General features: G+C 38.6%; 1 protein-coding gene across 6 annotated transcripts in view; it reads right to left on the reverse strand.

The window, feature by feature from the left end:
• Positions 1–4171: 4171 nt before the first annotated feature.
• The window catches only part of fgd (faciogenital dysplasia), a 65109-nt gene continuing 48419 nt past the window's right edge, over positions 4172–20861 (reverse strand). For 5 of the 6 annotated variants that reach the window (XM_088915903.1, XM_088915904.1, XM_088915906.1 and 2 more), the window contains 12 exons: positions 20161–20299; positions 18561–18619; positions 17228–17374; positions 16170–16262; positions 15983–16062; positions 14750–14780; positions 13797–13901; positions 12668–12724; positions 11638–11760; positions 10890–11024; positions 6387–6527; positions 4172–5247 (listed from right to left, as the gene is read on the reverse strand). In XM_088915903.1, the coding sequence (XP_088772029.1) occupies positions 5035–5247; positions 6387–6527; positions 10890–11024; positions 11638–11760; positions 12668–12724; positions 13797–13901; positions 14750–14780; positions 15983–16062; positions 16170–16262; positions 17228–17374; positions 18561–18619; positions 20161–20299 (1323 nt within the window). In that variant the 3' untranslated portion in view covers positions 4172–5034. The remainder of the gene's footprint in view (positions 5248–6386; positions 6528–10889; positions 11025–11637; positions 11761–12667; positions 12725–13796; positions 13902–14749; positions 14781–15982; positions 16063–16169; positions 16263–17227; positions 17375–18560; positions 18620–20160; positions 20300–20861) is intronic. The other variant, XR_016091052.1, reaches the window with a different exon arrangement.

Consider the following 20861-nt stretch of genomic DNA (forward strand, 5'->3'; position numbering starts at 1 on the left):
CTCTTATTCTTTTAACATAGAACACATATAACCTTATGGTTGATATTCCTATAATGTATATGCCTACAGATATGATACTTCCTAATTCATTTACTCTGTTTCTTGTGTTACCCATTTTTACACCTGTGCTGCACTTTCTATTCTACCAGAATGGCACTTTTCTTTATCGTCATGATATTGTACTTTCTCTTACTTGTAATCATATTGTTTTTTCTCCTTTCTTCTTGGCACTTAATGGAGCCACTCCAGATAAGGCCATCTGCTGAACAAATAAATATTAAAAAAATAATGAAACATCAACAAGTAATTTATTTTTGTCCTCATAGGCACCATCAAATCTTTTAAAACAGAAATTAAGATGAATATTAAACAGCCAGGGCTGTGAACAACGTCAGATAAACTCTGAATGGTAGTTTATAGGCTTAGTTCTAAAATCTAAAATTTTGTCTGGTCGCTCTCTGAAAGAGCCCAGCCAGTGGGCTTCTATCACCTGCTTGGACAGCCAGTGCTGGACATCCCCAACTTTGTGCAAATAAAATAACTGCAAATAAAGTTGAGTTTCCTATTTTGCATTCTAAATGTATTCCAAATCAACAAATACAACACAAGCAGGCAATCACAGAAAAAAAAAGCTTTTCTCTCCACTGTTCAAAAACATCCTACTATAATTCAACATTTGCCTCATTCCCTACTGCTGAAAAAAAAACAATTGCAATCCCTGGTTTTTTGACTACAAAAGATAAAGTACAGCCTTCCTTAAAAAAAAATCCTTTTTTGCACTGAGATTAAGCATTTTTTTTGTGAAGCACACCACGCTCGGTGGTGTGGAGAAAATTATGGTGACACTGTACAGTACCTTAGTGAAAGACTCAAGGGAAACCATTTTCTTTTCCTTTCGTGAAATCTGTGTTGTGGACAACACCCCACAACATCATAAACATGATTATCCCCCCTTCCAGGTGTTCATAATGATTTTCAAGAGATGTTGTAGTGTCTCATTGGTTTAATTATGTACTGTAGCCTGGGCAGCCCCCAAACAATTATCACTGGGGCTCTGTGAAGCAAGGAACTGCAGAGGGCAGTGGATTTGTGTGACTAATGACATTACTATGACTTTAAAAGATTTACGTCATTGTAAGTGACTTAAGCACTTTATATATCATGTATCTTTTTTGTGAGGGTGGAAAATGCAGAACATTTATGGCTATTGGGTCTCTTAAGAGGTCAGAGAACATACAATAGATATATAAGTTGCATAAACCTCCTTAATAAATTTACGTCAGAACACCAAAACTGAAATCAATGAATGAGAACTAGGGTTTCTACCTACTGAATAAGGGATGCAAATGTTGTTGTTGAAGATCAAATTTAAGTGTTTTGATAGAGCACCTTAGTGGATCCAGTTAGGTCTAATTGATCATTGAACTTATCCAGACTACAGCATAGCTACAGTGATGATCTCTACTGCACGCAAATGCTCATGTTAAGAATATACACAGCTGTCTGGATAATAAATACAGTTAATTTTTATAGGTGCAAAATAAATTCAATCTAGAAAAAAAGAAGCCAGAAATGTTCCAGCCTTAATAGAACAGCTTGCTTGTAACACATTGCTTAGAATTCTGTGTTCCATAACAATTCAACATAGATGTCTCATTAAAAATGATTCTGTGTATTAGTGTCTTTGTGGGTAAGGTTGGTTTTATGCAAAATAGGCATAAACATTTTGAGATGGATGTGGACCCCAACAGGAAAGTTAAATATTCCTACTGATTTTCTGGAAAAAAGAAATTAAGAGCTAGGAAATCAGAGAGGAGATAACATCCCACTGTGAGTTTAGCTGAAAGCTATTCTGGAAGATCTCTGAATAACAGAGTTTTAATATTGCTATATAAAATGAATGCATAAACACAGCAGTGGTTACAAAACACAAGTAAATCAAAATAGTCTTGGCCTCTAATTGTTTTGTTAGAACAGAGAACTCCACAAACAGAGATGTGTTGAAATGACAATGGTGCTTAAAAGCCTTTTATAAGAAAAAGAGATAAAATGCTGTCATTTCTTTAGGTATATACACACTTCAGGGTGCAATATCTATTACAATACTACCCTATTAACCCAACAGGGCACAAGTAGAATAATACTAGTATCACAGTATTAAAATCACAGTATCACAGTTAATGTAAAGTCACTTTATATTAACAAACACAGCACAAAGTGTCAATGCACAAAAACACAATGACTATACTCATATGATTCTGGAGTTCTGCATCAAGGATTACTTATTACTTACTGGCCAAGACTGTTACTGGTCTGTGCAAACTCTCCGCTGTGTGGGTCACTTCTGCATCCTTTTTACAGAGCCACACCCACAGAGTCTAGTTATTGTCTTGTCTTGTGTCACTGGTCAGTGGGTAACTGAATGGGTGAACATCAGGATTTAAAAGAGTGGGCAGCTGGGTGCATTGAGCCTCTTGGCTGAGAAAAAGAAGGATAATCATTTTGAACGAAGTGCTGTGTAAGTGCTTTGTTTCCAGGGTGTCAAGCACATCGAGTTTGGATCTGAAGACAGAACTGCATGTTGTTTTTGTCTGCTTGTGTTTGTACCATACTTCCTTCTCCTCCAGCCTCATGTTAATCTTTTTTTCCCCCACAGTAAGCTGGAGATATGCATTTAGATTTGCACGATCTAAAAATTTCTCTTTCTCCTCGTCCTTGACCATGATAATTCTGTCTTGTCACTTTCCTTAAATGTCCAAGTGGTGGCGGATGTGGAATTTTGCCAGGTGTAATATTAAGGAGTACACCAAACTTCAATATCTTCCCCATGTTCTCAATGATAGTATAAGCAATTGTTAACATTTGGTCCAAGTAGCAACATCTTAACAGTCTATTCACTTTGTCATCTGATTCTTTTCCAAAATAATTTCTGAGATTGCTTTCTGAGAGGAAGATGGTGTCTTGCTCTCCTAATTGGAATGTCATTTGGACTGAGAGTCATTTATCTTGCATTTGGGTTTTAATCAAAAGTGGAAAATCAGAAGCATTTGTAACTGAACATTAACATTTTGATGTCAGTATGATGGTGGCTGAAATTTCCCATTAAATCATCACAAAGGCCTGGTGGATAATGCATTTCAATTTATAATGAGATGATTTCCATAATAACTAGGTTGCTTAAGTGTCCCCATATCAGCTACATGTAATTCCCATCATAAGTAATTACAGAAAGACATTTTGCAGACGTTTTTCTTACACTACATTTTACAATATAAGGGTCAATTTTTTACAAAACAGTGGGAACCCAGACAGCCATGATTTCCATCCTGCATATAGTATCTGCATTGGACTTTTCACCATTGCTGAAACCACTACCTTGCTTATAATGGACATAGCAAATGCAATACTATATGTTGGTCATTGTGTTAAGATAATGTTTTTTAAGCCTAACCTGTTCCATTGTCTATATGTTTTAAGATCTGGACACTAATAATGATAATAAGAAGGACTGACTGACATGTTAGAATGTCTATGTTAGAAAACCACAATTAAATAAAGCACAGAAGCTCATCTTTAGTCCTATCTATTTAAGATCAAGTACTGGGATAGGAGACCTCTAAGGAAAGCTGATGTTGGTAGACCAGTAGGTGGCACTTTTCCTTCCAATCCAATGCCCCATTATGGTGATAGGTGACAATGCTCTAGAAGGTGCATTAAACCCAGGTCGTGGCTACATTGTCATTAAGATTCCATTATCACTCTGGCAGTAACATGGGTTTTGGCTTTTGGCTAAATTCCACTCTAGGCCTGCCCAATCTGGCCTTCATACACTTCCCTCCTTATTCAATGGTAAAGCAGTTTCTCACTTAATCGGATGTGCATGGTAGTGGGCTGCTGGTGCAGAATGGCTTTTCTGCATTTCCCAGGAGCAAGAAATCTGACTTCAGTCGTAGATGCACTGGGTCTCCTCCAGAAGGTGAGGTGCTTTAGGGGCTCTTTGGGATAAAAAAAACCCGATATTTAAATGAGAGCAATTACAGTACAAGAATGAATTCAGGGTTTGTGAACTCCCTCAGTTATTAGTTTCTGGTTATAGGAAAAAGTCTGTGGTTGGACAGGGAGCCCAAATAACACCACCAGTTAAAACACTAAATGAATCAGACTGCAAATATTGCCATTAGTGAACCATATGCATTTTTATTAATGATATATTTGATTGCTGTTCTGTGTAAATGGTCCCACTTAGCCATGTAATACTGTATCTGTCAACTTACATGAAAACATACTTTATGATGATGAGAGTCAATTTCTAAACACAGTACATAAATATGTGAATCTACTGTACATGCACAGGGAAGGCTCTCACTATTGTCTCCCTAGGAATTGGCAGGTTTATTTTTACTTGCAGTACTCCATGTTGGTATGGATTTTAATCACAAAACAGCAGACATACCCCAATTAGCAGTAGTTAAGGGAAATTAATTACATCTCTTAAAATTCACAAGGAACATCATACAGTGAGAGGACAGAAAAAGGAAAGGAGACAGTGGCCAGCCACAAGCTTTCACACCTCTTAAGTTAGAATGAATGGAGCATAAGGTCAACTAATGAAATACTTTACTGTACATCCTGCACGAAATGACCACTGCAGATACTGGAAGGCTTTACAGTTACGAACAATACTGAATATGTATGAGCAAATCACAGATATAATTAATGCTTCACCGTGTATACACAATGTACACATTAAAAAAATACCCTCATCAAACACGTTCTTTTACCATGATATTGTATGCGACAATACAAAACGGTCATCTTGTTTTTGTTCTTTCTCTCACTGTTCTCTCGTTCAGAAAGACCGGAACAAAAATAAAAATGTGGCTATGGATGCAAACAAGGGAGAATAATCAGACATCCTTTAAAAATGAAACAAAAAAGTGCCGTGGTAAAGTGAATTCAAGTAATGGGCATGCTCTACACCACAAGACGCCCCTGGGGAGCTCACTGGTCATAAACAAGTGGATGCTCCTTGGTTTAGCTTTGCTGCTCTGTGCTTTCAGTAATCTCCCCTTTGGCTGCTTTTGAAAGGATGTCCATCCATTTCATTTGGAGCTCCTCGTCCTCTGCACTGAACAGTATGGTCTGTTGGGACTGGCTGAGTTTGATGACATGTTTCATTTCCTGCTTGTCCTGTGGCAAGCAGATTTCATAGCCTGGCAAAGGGATGGCCCTTGGTGAGCGGCTTTCCTGAGGAAACAGCAACAGACACATTAATAAGAGGCTTGAGCTGTCACAACCAAGTCCAACAGCAACGTCCTCCTTTCTAAACGTGTTCCGCTCCACTTGGGTTTAATACTTATTTGGGACTCAATACCAAAGTCACAGAAACCTTTCTTCCAGCAAATGTTTTATTCAAAAAAGCAATTAACCACAATCTCAACCACCTCCTGGCTTTTTAAAATTGAAGCCAGAGAGTACAGCTCATATCAGACCCTAGATTTGGTCAGGTACGTTATGGGAACACAGCTATGGGATCACGCTGGCTCTTGTGTAGCGTGATCCACTTTCCGAGGCTTTATCAATTTTTAATTGTAGTTTAGTTCACCCTTCAAGTAGTTTCAGATGTATCCGCTTTTACTCCCTGCACTAGAGGAACTGTGAAGTGCTATGCTAGCAATATGACACTCTCATAATAATGGTTAAATTAAACACAGGCACAAAAGTTAATAATAAAAAATAACAAAGAGACACAAAGAAGGACACATTGTTTTTTAAAGCTATACACCCTAGAAGGCAAAATGCAAAAATGTTCTTAGTTTAGATATCAAATCCATCTAACCTAGCAATATTGAAAATGGGCCAGTATCCATTAAGAAACAACATCTGATGAGCCGCAGGCAATATAAGTCTTTCACCTGCTGGGTATTCTAAATTACCTTGCAAACTCCTGCATCGTGTAATATCATGCGCTACACTCCTTTACTGAAGTAATTCCTCCCTTCAGACTGCATGTTATTACCACACGGCTTTTCTTCAGATTTGGAAGAGCAGACCGCTCCATCTGATTTCTGTGAATCTCCATCTCTTGTTTTGGAATACAAAATGATTTGGGATTTTCAGAAGCAATGGGATGGTGCACAAAAAAAGTTCAATTTTAAAACCCCCCGTCGAAGAAGCCAATCAAGCTTTCACACCCCTCGAGCTTGGCAATATGTTGGAAACTCGCCAGTGCTAAAAAATGTCTAAGCCCTAACACATTAGACTGGATATAATCTGCAAGGGCTCGTGCCAGACTCACAACATCAGGTCAGTACCAGAGAGGCTAAATCCTCTGACCTAATTCTCTTCAGCTGCTGGCTGAATAGCACTTACGTGATCAATCTTACCTGATCGCTCATTTGCAGGTATAATACCAGTGGCTCATTTTTGGTAATGGTAACCCAGACTTTATTCCAGGTCTTCCCCTTCTCTAGAAAATGCAGGTGACTGCAGAATAGACTGTTTTCTGCTGCTAGTGAATTCTGTTTCTGTCAGAGAGAGGGACAGTGAAAAGGCACAGAGGTTATTTTATTCCTTAAACGGGAAGCAGTTACATTTTTATCTTATTTTTAAATGTCATTATTTCTACGTTTGTACAGAACCACCTAGCAGTCCTCTAGAGCAAAGATTCTCAGTCCTGGTCCTGAGGGATCACTGCCTGCTGGTTCTTGTTCAACTGAGCCCTTAATGATCGGTGCCTGTAACTGATCTGTTTGCTCGTTCGGATTCTGTTTTGCACAGCCCGTATTCTTAAAAAATCCTCCTCGATGAGTGTGCAGTATTTCTACCACGCCAGCATGCAAACCCTTATGCACTCTGACCTCAGTTTCGTAATAAAAAATGCCTTCACTAAAATGTCTTCTTCTGAGTTAAAAGCTTTTAACAGGTGACCGGTTTTGATTAACAGGAAGATAATTAGTACTGTATATCACTCCCGCAATGAGTGTGTTTCCTTCTGCTTTTCTCAAGAAGCCCAATTTGTCACCTTTCAGCTAACACACCTGAATGAGGGCAGGGCTGAAACGCCTAATTAGTAGGGGAATGACAGCTGTTACAAATCCCATTAATTTTCTAAGGACTGAAAAACAAATACAGAAACAGGCATCAGATTACCGAAATCAACAAAGCTTGTGACTAAGAACTCTTCTGGAGCAAAAACCAGCTCTCCTGATCCTGGAGAGCATCAATTCAGTCAGTCTTACAGGTTACCGTAATTGTGACCTCCTTTACAAAGGTTAGGAAACACTCGGACATTATTGATTAATTAAGCAAATAATGTGTTCTGTTCACTGAACTGTGGTCCTTGAGGGTTTAAGATGATTTGTGATTTTTGTCTCTAAATTTATTTTATTCAGAAAACTGTTGCTTAACTGTTGACAGTTAAATTACACCAACCTTTTAAAATTGATTTAGTGTTTACCTACAGCAAAATCTGCTGGCTTGGAGCAGGTTGGCAACAAAAATTTAAAGCCGACACCACTTCTAAGTTTAAATAGTACCCTCTTGTGGTCACTTCTGGGCACTACACTTCCTCTCATAAAATATAAGCAGGATAGGAGAAGGAACACTCAACTATTTTTGTAACCGTTGTAGTATCGTTAGGACATGCTCGTTTTCCACCTGTTCTGATCGGTCATATACAGTACTTCCTTTCAGACAATTCTGCTTTACTACGTCAACACGTGAGCACTTCTTCATTTTAAGGGCTATTGTATATAATATTTAAAATATTTTACTGCTGCAAGGATATTAAGATGAATTAAGACGATTACAATATACGCATCATAAACGAAATAAAAACTTTGTCTAAGATCAAAGAATTAGAGAAAATGTTTTCTTTGTTCTGAAGGCCTTTTTTTAAATCCCTGAATATCAATTACAATAACTGCAGTTAGAGCTATAGTTCCGTGATATAGTGTAAGATATCCATTAGCACTGCTGGATAACAGTACAATGTTTAGACTTAAGTTAAACCTTAAACGAAATAAAAACAATTAAAACTAAGTAGAGCAGCTTCAGTACAGAATGGTTACATCGGGAATCACATATGTAGAAATATTTTCACTATATATCATCTGGGAGCTATATACAGTGACATATTTAGATTTTAGATATTAATTTCATGTAATTGAACAGTTATTTTTTACATTAATAAATATTTAATGTGTGTATCTTTTCCATCTGCACTAAGCAAGTGCATAGTGAGTCAAAATATTGAGCAGCACACTGAAGCTCAATGGGCTAAGACATTTGTATGCAAAATTTGTATGCTGTATCCTGCGCTGTGTGGTATGTGAACTCAGTCTTGAATTTAGTGTGTAAAATGAACGTGCATTAGCATTACAGATGTTGGATATTAAACAAACTTGTCATTTAAAGTGACAGAGAGTACTGTAGATAATGACATAATACTGAAGAAGTTTCTGCCTTCCAGCTTGTCTTTACCAAGAAGCTAATAATCATCTTTAAAGCAGAGAATTTTATTGCCAGATTATGCATGGCTATTCCAGTAGAATAAGTCATAGTGATTAATATTAACATATCAGCCCTCTGCAGCACTAAACCGACTACTGCGAACCTTGAGATCATGATGCGGAGGTTATTTCCTCCAGAAAAAGACTGCACGTAGCAGGACAGGTCCCCTGGTGTTCCTCAGGCTACCCATAACCTGCCATCATCCTACAGTCGTAATGACATCCAAGGACATTTGAAGGGAGCATAATGATTCCCTCGAGTAACATAAAGCAGGGAGTTTCTAAAAATTTCTTCTACATCGTGAAAAAAAAGACAGCAGAATCATATTTTATGCTACCTGGCTTTTACATTTTTTTTGTCTCCTGGTTTTATGAATCCTAATTTTTTTTAATGTTCTTTTTTAAATCTCTTTATAATTCATTGTAAAGCTTTTTTTCAGGACCTTTTATCATAACGTCACCATTATTATTTAATTGTTATCGATAATTAAAATAATTTGGCTTATGGAGTTCGAAGATCTTCTGTATTGGAAGAAATGTGTGGTCGCATTTTTGAGACGATAATACAAGAACAGGGGCTGCCGTAAAACGGTTTTCCCTTTTGATACATTTTTCACGGGTCTGTGTTTAAGATTAGCTTCGCTACCTGAAATACTTATAACTGGTTGAGCTAAATAAACACTGTTTTCAAACTGTAGAGGACACTTTTCGATCTATTCAGGATTAGAAGGTTAAAGAGCAGCTCCCAGATCAAGGAAACATATGCTCAAAGTGTAGTTCAATTTACTGTGGCCCTGTTCTTCATGCTTATCCCTTCCATTACTATCAATAACTGTCAGATACTTACTCATGCTTGCCATTAGCAGGTACATTGCCTAAACAATAATTAATCACTGCGAAGGTTAAACTCTGAGTTTGCTTAACCATATTGGCTTTTCCATTTGTAATCTGAATTGGACTCTGATTTATCAGGCATTGATTGATTTTATATTCTGTATTGTGCGGACACTAAAACGCAAGCCGTCTTTGTAAGATTTAGCTTTATAAAAAGTCCATGACAGAAAGCGAATTGACCTATTTTACACTGTAATCCTTACCTTTGGTGTATGTGTTAAACCTTACAATTAATGCTTGCGATATTGCGTCATATTACTCAAAATAATAATTTTAACATTATGTGGCGGTCATTTGATGGTTAAGTCATGTTCGTGGTGGTGCTAAGCATCTACAGCTAAAATACAAAAACTAGTAACAACACTAGATAAATTTGCCGTGATATTGATGTATAAGGGGAGGCGAAAACTTGCCACCCCGAATGCTTATTTAAGACAATGCTTTTGCTTTTTTTAAAAAAAAAAACACGGTGATTATGGAATGATTTAGTGTCTGCTGCACTATGGCAGGGGGTACTGGGTTGATTGGTAGCTTGAATCTTTAATCACTTCTCTGCGTTTAGCTGCTCTGCGGCTCACGTCTGGAAATGAATGGGTTTGTGCCTTTTCTGGCTCCCCCTCGACTAATAGAAATCATCCATAAAGCTGGCAGTGAAGGATCTCCAGAAATTCCTGCTGACCCCATTACCACAGAAATAGGCGGTAGGATCTGACTGATGCTCAGGATAAATTGGCAAAATCACAGATAAACAGAAGGAGTGGAACTTGCGCTTTTCCCCCGAGGATTCCCGAGTGCTTTACAGTACGTGTATTAAAAGGGGACTCGCTTCCCTCAGCACTGAAGAGCAGCCCCCCACCTGCGTGATGGGCAGCAGTCATTACGTGCCAGCAGCCTCACAACACAGCACATGTTGGAGGCGGAGAAGAGAAAAACTTTCAGCAGCTGAATTAAGTGGGAAATAAAGCTAGGCTGGATTTTGCAAGTCCCTAGTAGAATGTAACCAGGACACTGGGGTTAACATCATTGCTCTGATGGACAGTTCCATAGAATCTTCAAAAACCAAATAGTCAGTTTAAAGTCTCTTTTGACATACAGCACATCCTGCATCACATTATCCCTGGTACACATATTGGGTGACAATCCAGTGGGAAGAGCGCCACCTACTGGTCTACCGACAACACCTACAGCAGCAACCTTAGAGGTTCTGCATCCTGTTTCTGACCAGAACCGGCTTTGCTTTGCTCCTGCTCCTAAAGGGAAGGTCGGTTCTTCACCCAGTGGAAGAAGATGCCTTCTAATCAACTAGCTGAAGGCTGTAAGGTCTTACAGTGTTGTGCCAGGTTTAGTTTGTCAGTGATATAAGCTGAACTCAAGACAAGCTCACATCAAGGCGCACACTTTCCCCTGAATCTTCCCTGCAGCTCAGCATGGCTTGGGAAGCGATTCGAACAGGTTCAGTTCTCGCGTAGTGATCAGTCTCACCTCGACCGCGGTCTTCTTCCTCTGGTCTCCCGCGATCTCCGGTCCAGAACTCCCCTGACCTGCGAAGCACTCTTTACACACGCGGCTGGGTTTGTTCTCAGATATCTTTGTTTCAGAGCATTTCCCACAGATTGCCTGCCGGAGAAAGTGCCCGTAATTTTAAAACTCTCTCCTGAAACCCAAGCATTCCGTATTTGAGTTCAGAGTCTATAAGAATTTATCAAACCTTTGTTTTCAGCCTTAGAGTGCTGGTAATGGATAAATGAAATGAAAAGCATATGTACATGAGGTTAGCTCCCTAATCACACAATTTCAGTACAATTTTTCTAGCAAGAAATCAGTCATTTCCTTCTTTCAGTTCAACACGGAAACTAGGAATTTGCTGTTACTAATTTGATTTTGAATTGGCCGTTAAATGACGTCAATAATAGAATAATAGTATTGAATAACAGAAGACACTGTTGACAGAGTAGTCCAGAGAGCACTCTAGTCCTTTGTCCATTTTCAGCAGCAGGATAGGCTACATGTGAGAAGATCCAGTGTAATTAATGTATGAAATGGTTACATAAAACAACAAAAAGTATCAACTGACACTACACTGGAAAATAAAATAATGCAGTGGGAGAAAAAGGAATCGAACGATGACACTTTTAGCTTAAGGCTGGTGTCAGTACATTTTTTCCAGCTGTGTAAAGGAAGCATAAGGAACCCCCTGTCTTCCCAACAACACTTTCTCCCTGTTACTCACTGCTCCACAGGCCTTGCAGTGGTGACGCCTTTTAGTTATGGAATGAAAGCTCTCATTGCAACCTTTACAAGTCTGCTTCTCCTTTTCCTTCTTTGATTTGGAATTTTTCTTGCACAAATCCATCTGCAAGACAAAAAAAAACAAAACAACAACATTTAGGGGAGCCTTCCCAACCACGAGCAGCCTAGCCTGTGGTTTCTCACAGAACATGCGATGACAGTTTCCTCATCTGTAACCAACCTGCTACTTTGTTAAAGCAGCCACACCTCAGCTCTTCAGCTCCCCCCTCCCTGATGTCTTCTGGGCTTGATGAGAGTGAGAAGACAATCTGTGAAGCTGGAGGGGACACTGAGCTGCACATCGTGTCTTCACTGACCAACATCTCCAACGTATCCTAAACCCGTTTTTCTCAGGGGTATCGGCGTGAGGTTTTTCAGCTAAATCTGATGGGCGTCACGTTTACCACACGTGCACAGGAGAATGTAAGAGGTGAAAAATATCATTGTACCAGCTCTGGCTGAAGGTATTTCTCCACGTTTCCAGAAACAGCTTGGGTAACATTTCAATGCAATGATGGCTCAAGAATCAAACAATTGTGTTTCTCTTTTCCCCACTTCTCAGTGTGATATCAACCTTTACTTGCTCCTAGCCCAGAAAGCAGGGGTGTGCAGTTCTGCTGCAGTGCTGCCCCACCAGACCCACAACAGCTGGGATGTAGAGGTTAATAAGCACATACTGGAAAGCATTCCTTCTAGTATTTTTTTCTACCTTGTGACAACAAAATGGAAAAATCAGAGTACTGTACAATCATGTCAAGCAACTTCTCCCAAGATAAGACTGCTTCATGTTTATTGTTAAGGATTTCATGGGATAGTTAAAATGAACTGAATAGGCACATTCCAGCATGGTCGGTACAGTGTGCTTTCATTGGCGTTAAAGACACGAAGGACATCGCGTGGCTTTACTTTCTTTACTGATCACAGCTTTATAATAACATACAATATAAAAGAATAAAACATTAGGTTCTTACCCCTCCTGGTGAGCTGCTTCCATCAAAGGAATCCATACTGATATTACTGCAGACACTCTGCAAAACACAGAACACCTATTTGTTAATGGAAACATCTCTAGTATATAAAGAGAGGCACTACAAACTCAACAAATACTAGTAGTTCCAGAAATCATGTGACAGTTTTTTAATTAGTTTAATTAGTTTAATTTAATTTAGTTTTTTTATACAAAACATCTATCTCATGAATGTCTTTACAGCTTCGTGCTGCAATGAGAGGGCTTACACTAGACATTTCTGATCACTAGGTGGCAGACATTACCCAGGAAAACACAAGGGCATTCAGCCACATCTTTCTGGGTAAGTAGGTCAGAAATAGATACAGTATGTGAGATATGTACATTTATTGAATAAACTACCCTGAAAACTCCATATTTAGTTCTGACATCTTCAGGGAAACTGCAAAAAAGTTATTTTAATACTGTAACAATGAGGGTTTCCATTCACAAACCAAACTGTAGCACAATATGCCAACATTTGGTTTATGGTTTTGAATTTGGACAGTCTTCTGGGGTTTAGTACCATAAGGTGATAGCACAACAAACAGAAGTAGTTTACTAGGAATGAAGAAACTGGACTCAATTCTAGAAAAACAAATGATATTTATATGCGGGTTATGAAAGCATACTGTACAATTGTATGTGTGCAGAACTGCCCCAATCTGCTCACTGCCCCTCAACTTGAGGGAGAAATCAAATTCAGTTTTCTTACGACTGCAACTCAGCCTAAAAATCAAAATGTGGGGTTGGCACTAGTACTATTTCATAAGCCCTTACTATCCTGAGGCATTAAAACACAGTAAATGAGTATCTGAACCAATAGCATTTGTTGCGTTTTTAATATCTCTCTAATACTTGCAGTGTTAAATCCATTGTCATGTACCGTTCTGTCACGTGAGCGTGTGTGTGGCGTGCTTCACCACTTACTTTTTCTTTTTCAACCCTAAAAGACTGCAAAACGCCCAGAGAGACGAAAGCAGTCGAAAGAACTCAAGCGCCATTTTCCCCTCAATATGTCAAGAAGCAAGTGGCTCTTGTCATCCAGAAGTCAACACCCAGGGAAAAAAAGCACTTAACCTCCGGACACTCACAGGGGATTCAGGAGGATGCTCCTCGTCTCTGGAGAAGGAGCTGTTGAAGGCTTTATTGAACGTCTCACTGTTCTGCTTGTGCTTTTCAATGGTGGCCATAATAACCTGAAAAGGATGAAAAGCATTTCAAATAAGCATTTTTGCAACAAGGACTCCCATTATATTCCTTTGGGGTCAGCCTTATGATTTTACTATCCAGTGTTTCCTGACAGAATAATCACAAATTACAAGTTGCCAGTAAGAAGCATTACTCTGCTGACCACGAATGGTTGCAAGCTCAATGGCCTTGGCTAACAAGAGGAAACAGCACTAGAAAGGGAAAACTTTCACTTCCCCAGAACACTTCTGTACAAGAATAAAAAAGTACAGTATTTTTACTGGTTTGACTGTATTTGTTATTGATGCCCTGAACCACAAATCGCTTGCTGCCTTATTTTGATATTAACACAGTTTACAAGTGTTTGCAAGGAAGATTCTTCTACTTCACAGTGTTTCAGAATCTCCACTGAAATGCCAGTTTGTGCTATTAAATTGTCTGGAGCACTAACTGAACAGACAGGTCTAAGTGCCTGGTAAAATGAGTACTCACAGACTGTGATTTTGTAAGAAGCTATTCAAAACTAGAAGTTCCAGAAGTTACCTTTATACTGTATACTCTTAAAAAGAAAACTGAACAGTAAATATGATATTAAATAGGTACAGTGAACTTACTATACCTTTCGAATGTATTGAAATGTCAAAGTCTGACCTAGTAAGTTATCCCTTCACAAGCACACACTGAACAGGAGCAGACGGGGCTGTTTTCTCAATTTAAGCAAATTGAGAATAACTACTCTAAACTAGTACTGAATATTAACCTGCTACTGTATCTCATGCAGTCCTATATCAGGAAATCTTAAAATATCTGCCTGTGTATCTTAATAATCAACAATAACTGATACAAGATTATTTACCTGAATCCAATCTTTCTTTTCTTCCTCATTCCTGGTAGATAAAAAAAGGAAACAAGAACATACGTAAATACCAAAATTTTGGAACTCTCCTCCATTTGATATTTTTTCTTAAAATCCCATCTGTAGTTCCACAGCAATTCTACCAAAATCCTCTGATCTGAAATCTTAGAAACATCTCCACCTTCTTTGGACCACTCTGAAAGTCACTCTATGGCAAATTTCATTGACCCTTTTCTTTCCAACTTCCACCCATCCATTGGTTTTCTAACCGCCTCTTCTAATCCAGAGTCCATGGGGAGCCGGAGCCTGGACAGGACACCAGTCCCTCGCAGGGCAGACACACCCGGAGGAATCCCAGTGAACATGGGGAGAACAGACAGTACGAGCCCCACACAGGTAGCACCACAGGGATTGCACTGAGACACCAATGCTAACCACTGCGTCAATATGCTGCCTCTTTCTGACTTCAATAAAATAAATAAAAAAACCCTGCAGTCATATTGAAAAAATAAGCAGTAAGGCATAAATCCACTCTGCTCAGATCTATAATTTGTCCAGACTGGTGTTAAACTTCTGAAATAATTAATAGATTTTGACCCAAATTCAACCTCCATTGAACCACATGATTCTTTACCAGAAGATGATTCTGTTCAAGTTAAGGATACTGCATTCAACTACAGTATGTGATATTCGAAGACGCCGGGGCACTGTGAGAGCTTAAGCTTTCAACAGAAAAACTTCAGAACTTCAGAACTTCTGAGTCCCAGACATAAAGAGAAATGGATCTCAGTTCTATTTCCATCATACATACTCTGTACGGTAAATATGCGCCCTCACAAACTGCAACTGTAACTAAGGAGGAAAATCGATACTATTTGTTTCAGGTGACGGGTTTCTACAACTCTTTGGCTCCATCTCACCCCACCCTTTTCTCACGCTCGCAAATCCTACAGTATAAACAATCCGGTTTTTGAGTCTTGGTTTTGCTTGAGGCGGGCACTCCAAGCTTGACAGCGCAAGGAGGCCCCTTTAAATGCAAAACGATCTGTTGTTTCGGTGGAAAACTAGCAATGATCTAATCTCTCAGTCTCACACCCAGCATGTTGGTTCGAGTGACACATCATGCAAGCTTACTTTGCATAATGATATTTCAAGGTGTCACTTGCCTACAAAGCTCACAGCCTCTGACATGTTTTTACAGCCTTTGAACTGAATAACAGTAGCCAATCTTACCTTGCCTGCAATTCCAGTGATCTCTGTTTCCCAACTATTGCAAATGTATGAGGCAAATTGTGCTTCACCTTTTCTTGAACCTACATATTAAAGAGAAATAAATGGAGGAAAATCTCATCAGATTTCCAGTTGACAAACAGCTTTTAAAAACCTGGACTCAAACGACCGAGCAAACAAAAGAACAAACCTCCATGCCAGCAATGTCAATCCTTTCTCTAACGCTGAATTTTTGACCCATAAGCCGGAGTTTTGGCACACAGTACAGCACCATATTGTTAAACTACAAGAAGAACACAAAAGTTATGTTAGTTAATGCCACATTTTTTTTCAAAATTCTCAAAACATGCAGCAAAACCAAAACCAAATTAGAATCTCTAACTTCCAGCCTGGTTTTGTGAAGGACAGAATTAAACACTGGAATGTTCCCTGTTGTAAATTTAGATTTAGAGATGTAAAAACTAAGACTTTTGAAATGGGGTTTGTCTACCATCATAGCACAACATTATAAACAATAATAAAGAATAAGAAGGCAAGACAAATATTTTTCGTCACATTTCAACTACAGTGCGCAAATAAAAACTATTACAGTGGGTGTTGCTAAAGACCTACGTTAATCAAAGAAAAGACAGGCATACAGATTAAAAGAAACATTAAAAGGATGTCTTTAGCAGGAACAGGTAAGGGCAGTTCCTTTCTTAAAAACCATCAGGTCCTGAAATTTACCACAGATTTGCATGCCACCCAAAAGACAGACTGTCAGTCTTAGTCTGGTGGAGCAAAGCTGTTTATCACAAAACACCTCTGTGCTATAAAAACAAAGTTCAAAGCCGTTTTTCTGAAAAAAAGTTGCAATGTGCAAAGCTAGCTATAAGCCCTGTTCAGTCATAAAACACAGAACAATCTTCAGAAAAATTAAGTCTAGTAGAATATTATTATGCTATAAGTGTTTGTATTTTCTCCTCAATTTCTTTTTCCCAAGCAAATTACTTACTCAAGGAAATTCATATACTGCAACAACAATATTCAACTCATTGCATGAGAAGATGCAGAGTACTGCAAGTCTGTAACAAAACAGTCTCCTTTCAAGGAGATTTCTTGGTTATTTAAAAGGTGTTCAACAAACATAAGAATTTCTATGGAAGTTTGTTTCCTTAAAACTGCTGTCTATTTGTTTTACAGTGCTGTACTTTAAAAAAAATCACTATTGTGGTACAGATAAACTACTTATCTGAAAAAAAGACTTACCACATATAAATATCTGTCCTGAGCAGTTCCATTCTTGGCAGACATTTTCTTGATATGACCTTCTTTGATAAGCTCATTGGCAGGATTAACGATATCTTCCTCACCTCCAAGTCTCTCGTATACTTCCAGAAGCCTGTGCATCTTTTCCTGACCACACATGAATTACACCCAGAATGACATCTTCTTTATTCACTATTAGGTTCCATACTGTATATTAAATCATAACTGAAAAATCCTTCTTTGAAATTCAACCATATTAGTTGAATTATTTCACTGATATCTCACTCAAGATGCTCCAGTGTTCATTATTGATTAAGTTAATATTTATCCCAACTTGATGGTGTTTCTAAGAGGCCCAAACATGTTCTGGTAGCACCATCTGTGGGCCCTTACCCGGATCTCAGAACTGTTTTCAAATTTAATTATTTTGCAGTGCAATTCCAGCACCTTAACATATTTTACCAGTCTATTCTAGAACAACCTACAAGTAGTGGTAAAAAAGCATTATTTCATAGCTAGTAAACTGCTCACATACAATGTGGTGTGCAAAATCCAACAAATCAAAAACAACAAAATTTAGGTCATTTCAAAGTTTGTTGAGTTACATTATTACAGTATATTACCTAATACTGAACAAGTACTAGATGCTTTTGACAAGAAATGTACTGCAAGAGTCTTGCTCCTTGCCCACAGAATACCTCATTAAGACAGAAGTTTAACAGGGAGAGAAATGTACAGAAAACGTACATACAGCACAAAACAAAGCTAGTGGAAAAAATATGAGCAGGAATCATGATTTCAAACTACAAAGAGGGGGATGTCTGGATTAACATTTTAAAAATAGTTCAAGGCTTTCAAAACATTAGAGAGACGCATTTCTGAAATAGTCTACTGTGGCAGATTAACTCATTTGAGAGTAAACTAGGTCCTGCAAGTTGAGACTGGCATCCCATTTTGCATTGTCTCAAACAGGAAATGGCACTTCCTGCAATGAGAGTTCTGTGCAGTTACAGTGTGAAGAGGAACTCGGGCCTTCATACTGTTTGAAAGCAGCTGATGTTATCCGGCTGCTCAGTTTATATGAATTAGTGATGACAATAGTAAAGGTAGAATAGCAATAAACCCCGATTGTATTGAGGAAATCTGCATTATCCCATATGTTCATCTCACAAAATGTAGCAATAGAACAAGCTGAAAGCAAAGTAAGAAGGAAGGCCATGCTGAGTTTAGTCCTGCTTTTAGAATCTTTTAGGACATTAACAAAAAATCTCTCAAGAAAAGAGTCACGAAAGAGGCAATGCAATGAATGTTCATAGAACAAATGCTCACTTACCATTTTTCTGATAGCTGCATTTGAATGGTTGGCTGCTGTAGAGATAAGCTCCAGCGATTCTGCAAATTGTCAGAATATGTACCCATTAGAGAAGATTCGGGAAAAAAAATCAAACAACCTCTGAGTTGGAGGAACTTAAATATGTGGTTAGATGAAAGAAAGTCTCTATGGGGCTTTGAAGCTAAGGACTATTCCCAATACTGTCTGAGAACGATGAAGAACAATAATGTCTACAGTTTGCAACAGTTTCACCATCAGCCTGCCATTAAGCACCACGCACTTCTCTACAAGACTAGTAGAAATGGTTTGGAAAAAAAACATGACTGATTTGTCCCAAGACATCACTATAGAAATGATAGCAATGTCTGATAGGAGAATTTCAATGTTAATTTAAAGTGAAACTGTTGTTGTTGAGTTTCAAGTTGTTTATAAGAGGTCACCACAGACAAAGCTTAAAATATTATAATATGCTAGGTTATTTTCAACCTCAAAGACAGTGAGCTAGCTGCTGAATCTGAGGTTTGGTTCTGTATTCACAGCAATACCGGAAATCTACACATAGAATTAAAAGTGTATGCTAAACACTTAACAAATATTGTTGCTTGTAGTTCTAGACCAGTCATACTGTATCTCATACCAACCCAAAACAGCGAGATTATTATTTTTATTATCTTTTGTTAATAGACACACATTTTGTATCTTTACTTGCAGTAAAAATGAAATAAGCATCCTTCAGCTTGTGAAACCAAAACTACATTCTGAAAATTGACCAAGATAAATTACAGATCACGTATTCCTTGTATGCTCACCATTTGATTACAGTAGTTCAGTAACAATCATGTTTTGTTATATATTTATATATATATAAATAGTTATATATACTGTATGTTTTGTTCATCATTCAACAATACAGAGTGTAGTTGTGAATATCAGAACTGAGAGCTGTGTCATTGATAATTTTGTGAATTAGCCTGGCAAACAAAAGACGAAACTTGAATGAACGCAGCATTTCACTTGAAAATATTATTACTACTGATGAGGCAGAAATGCCATGCATTGCATTACAATGCAATCTAAATTGTTTCAGCATATGGTTTGTGTACATGCTGTATGTATCTGTCGATTTCAGGGATAAGCTTGGGTTTAAGCTGAAACAACCCACACTGAGCTGCACTCTTATTGCACACATTTTGGGGAAGTGCAACATGAGCAGTTTGCAGAACCATGTAACAGGTAAGTGGAACACAGAAACCGGCAAACAGCTTTTAAAAGAAAAAGCCTTATAATTTAGTTTCAATGTTCCTAATTATGCTTCTCTGTCATAGCCATTCAGAAATTAAACTGTCATATTTTATTTCTTCATAGTTTGGTTCACCTTGTTGAAGTTATTGGGCTTTAATTACTATTATGGGTCTATTCCACGCAAAAGCGTGCCACATCAAATTCAACAGAGACATCGTAAAAAGACACTGAATGAGGGCCAAATTCAGAGATCGCCGTCAGCAATGGTTTCCCCGAACGGCAGTACAGACGTACGCGGGGCCTCGTCCACAGGCGATGGGAAAAAGAGACAAGAATGAAAAGGGGGCGCGCTGCTCACTCTCTGCGTCTTTCCTGTCTAGTGCGTCCTCGGGCAGCTTCTTCAGGTAGTCCTTGAGCAGCAGTTCGTACCGCGGGATTCTCTGCACAGGCTCCAACATGTGATGCTGCAGTGTCAGGTTCCCACACACTTCCTGCTTCTACGAGTGAGCAAGAGAGATAGCCATCAGAGCTCGTGGGCCCTCCTCATAGGACAGCCTGGATACCCCACCCCTGACAGCACCACGGAGGACCTCAAGCTCTACTCTAGATACAGAAAAATTCAAATGTCACCATGTGTCTTTTAAGCCTTGCGATTCATCTTCTGGGAGTACTTGATCTTTATCAAATAGGCTTAACTCCCTATTACACTGATGATGTATACATATTTTTCTACTGTACACATATAAGGTGGGCAAGAGCATCTCACACTAACACATAACTTCTTAGAAAAGAGGGTGTAGTCATTTATTATTATAAAATTTGCCACCACCAGCCTTACACATTTTGCATCACACTACTTGTATGTTAGAGTGACGTGACTGGGGAACCTACAGGAAATGTTTTCACATTCTGTAATGGCTCTTTCAAATATTACAAAGTCATTTCCAGGAAAATATCATGAGACTGTGTACAAGCTAGCAGGGCAGGGTAGGTAGAAATTGGATAGGACCCTCTTATCTTTCAGCAAAACAGCAAAGTGATACTTCAGTGACCTGCCAG

This window comes from Atractosteus spatula, chromosome 5, assembly GCF_055471065.1.
Source record: "Atractosteus spatula isolate fAtrSpa1 chromosome 5, fAtrSpa1.hap1, whole genome shotgun sequence".
In the NCBI taxonomy this organism is placed as follows: domain Eukaryota; kingdom Metazoa; phylum Chordata; class Actinopteri; order Semionotiformes; family Lepisosteidae; genus Atractosteus; species Atractosteus spatula.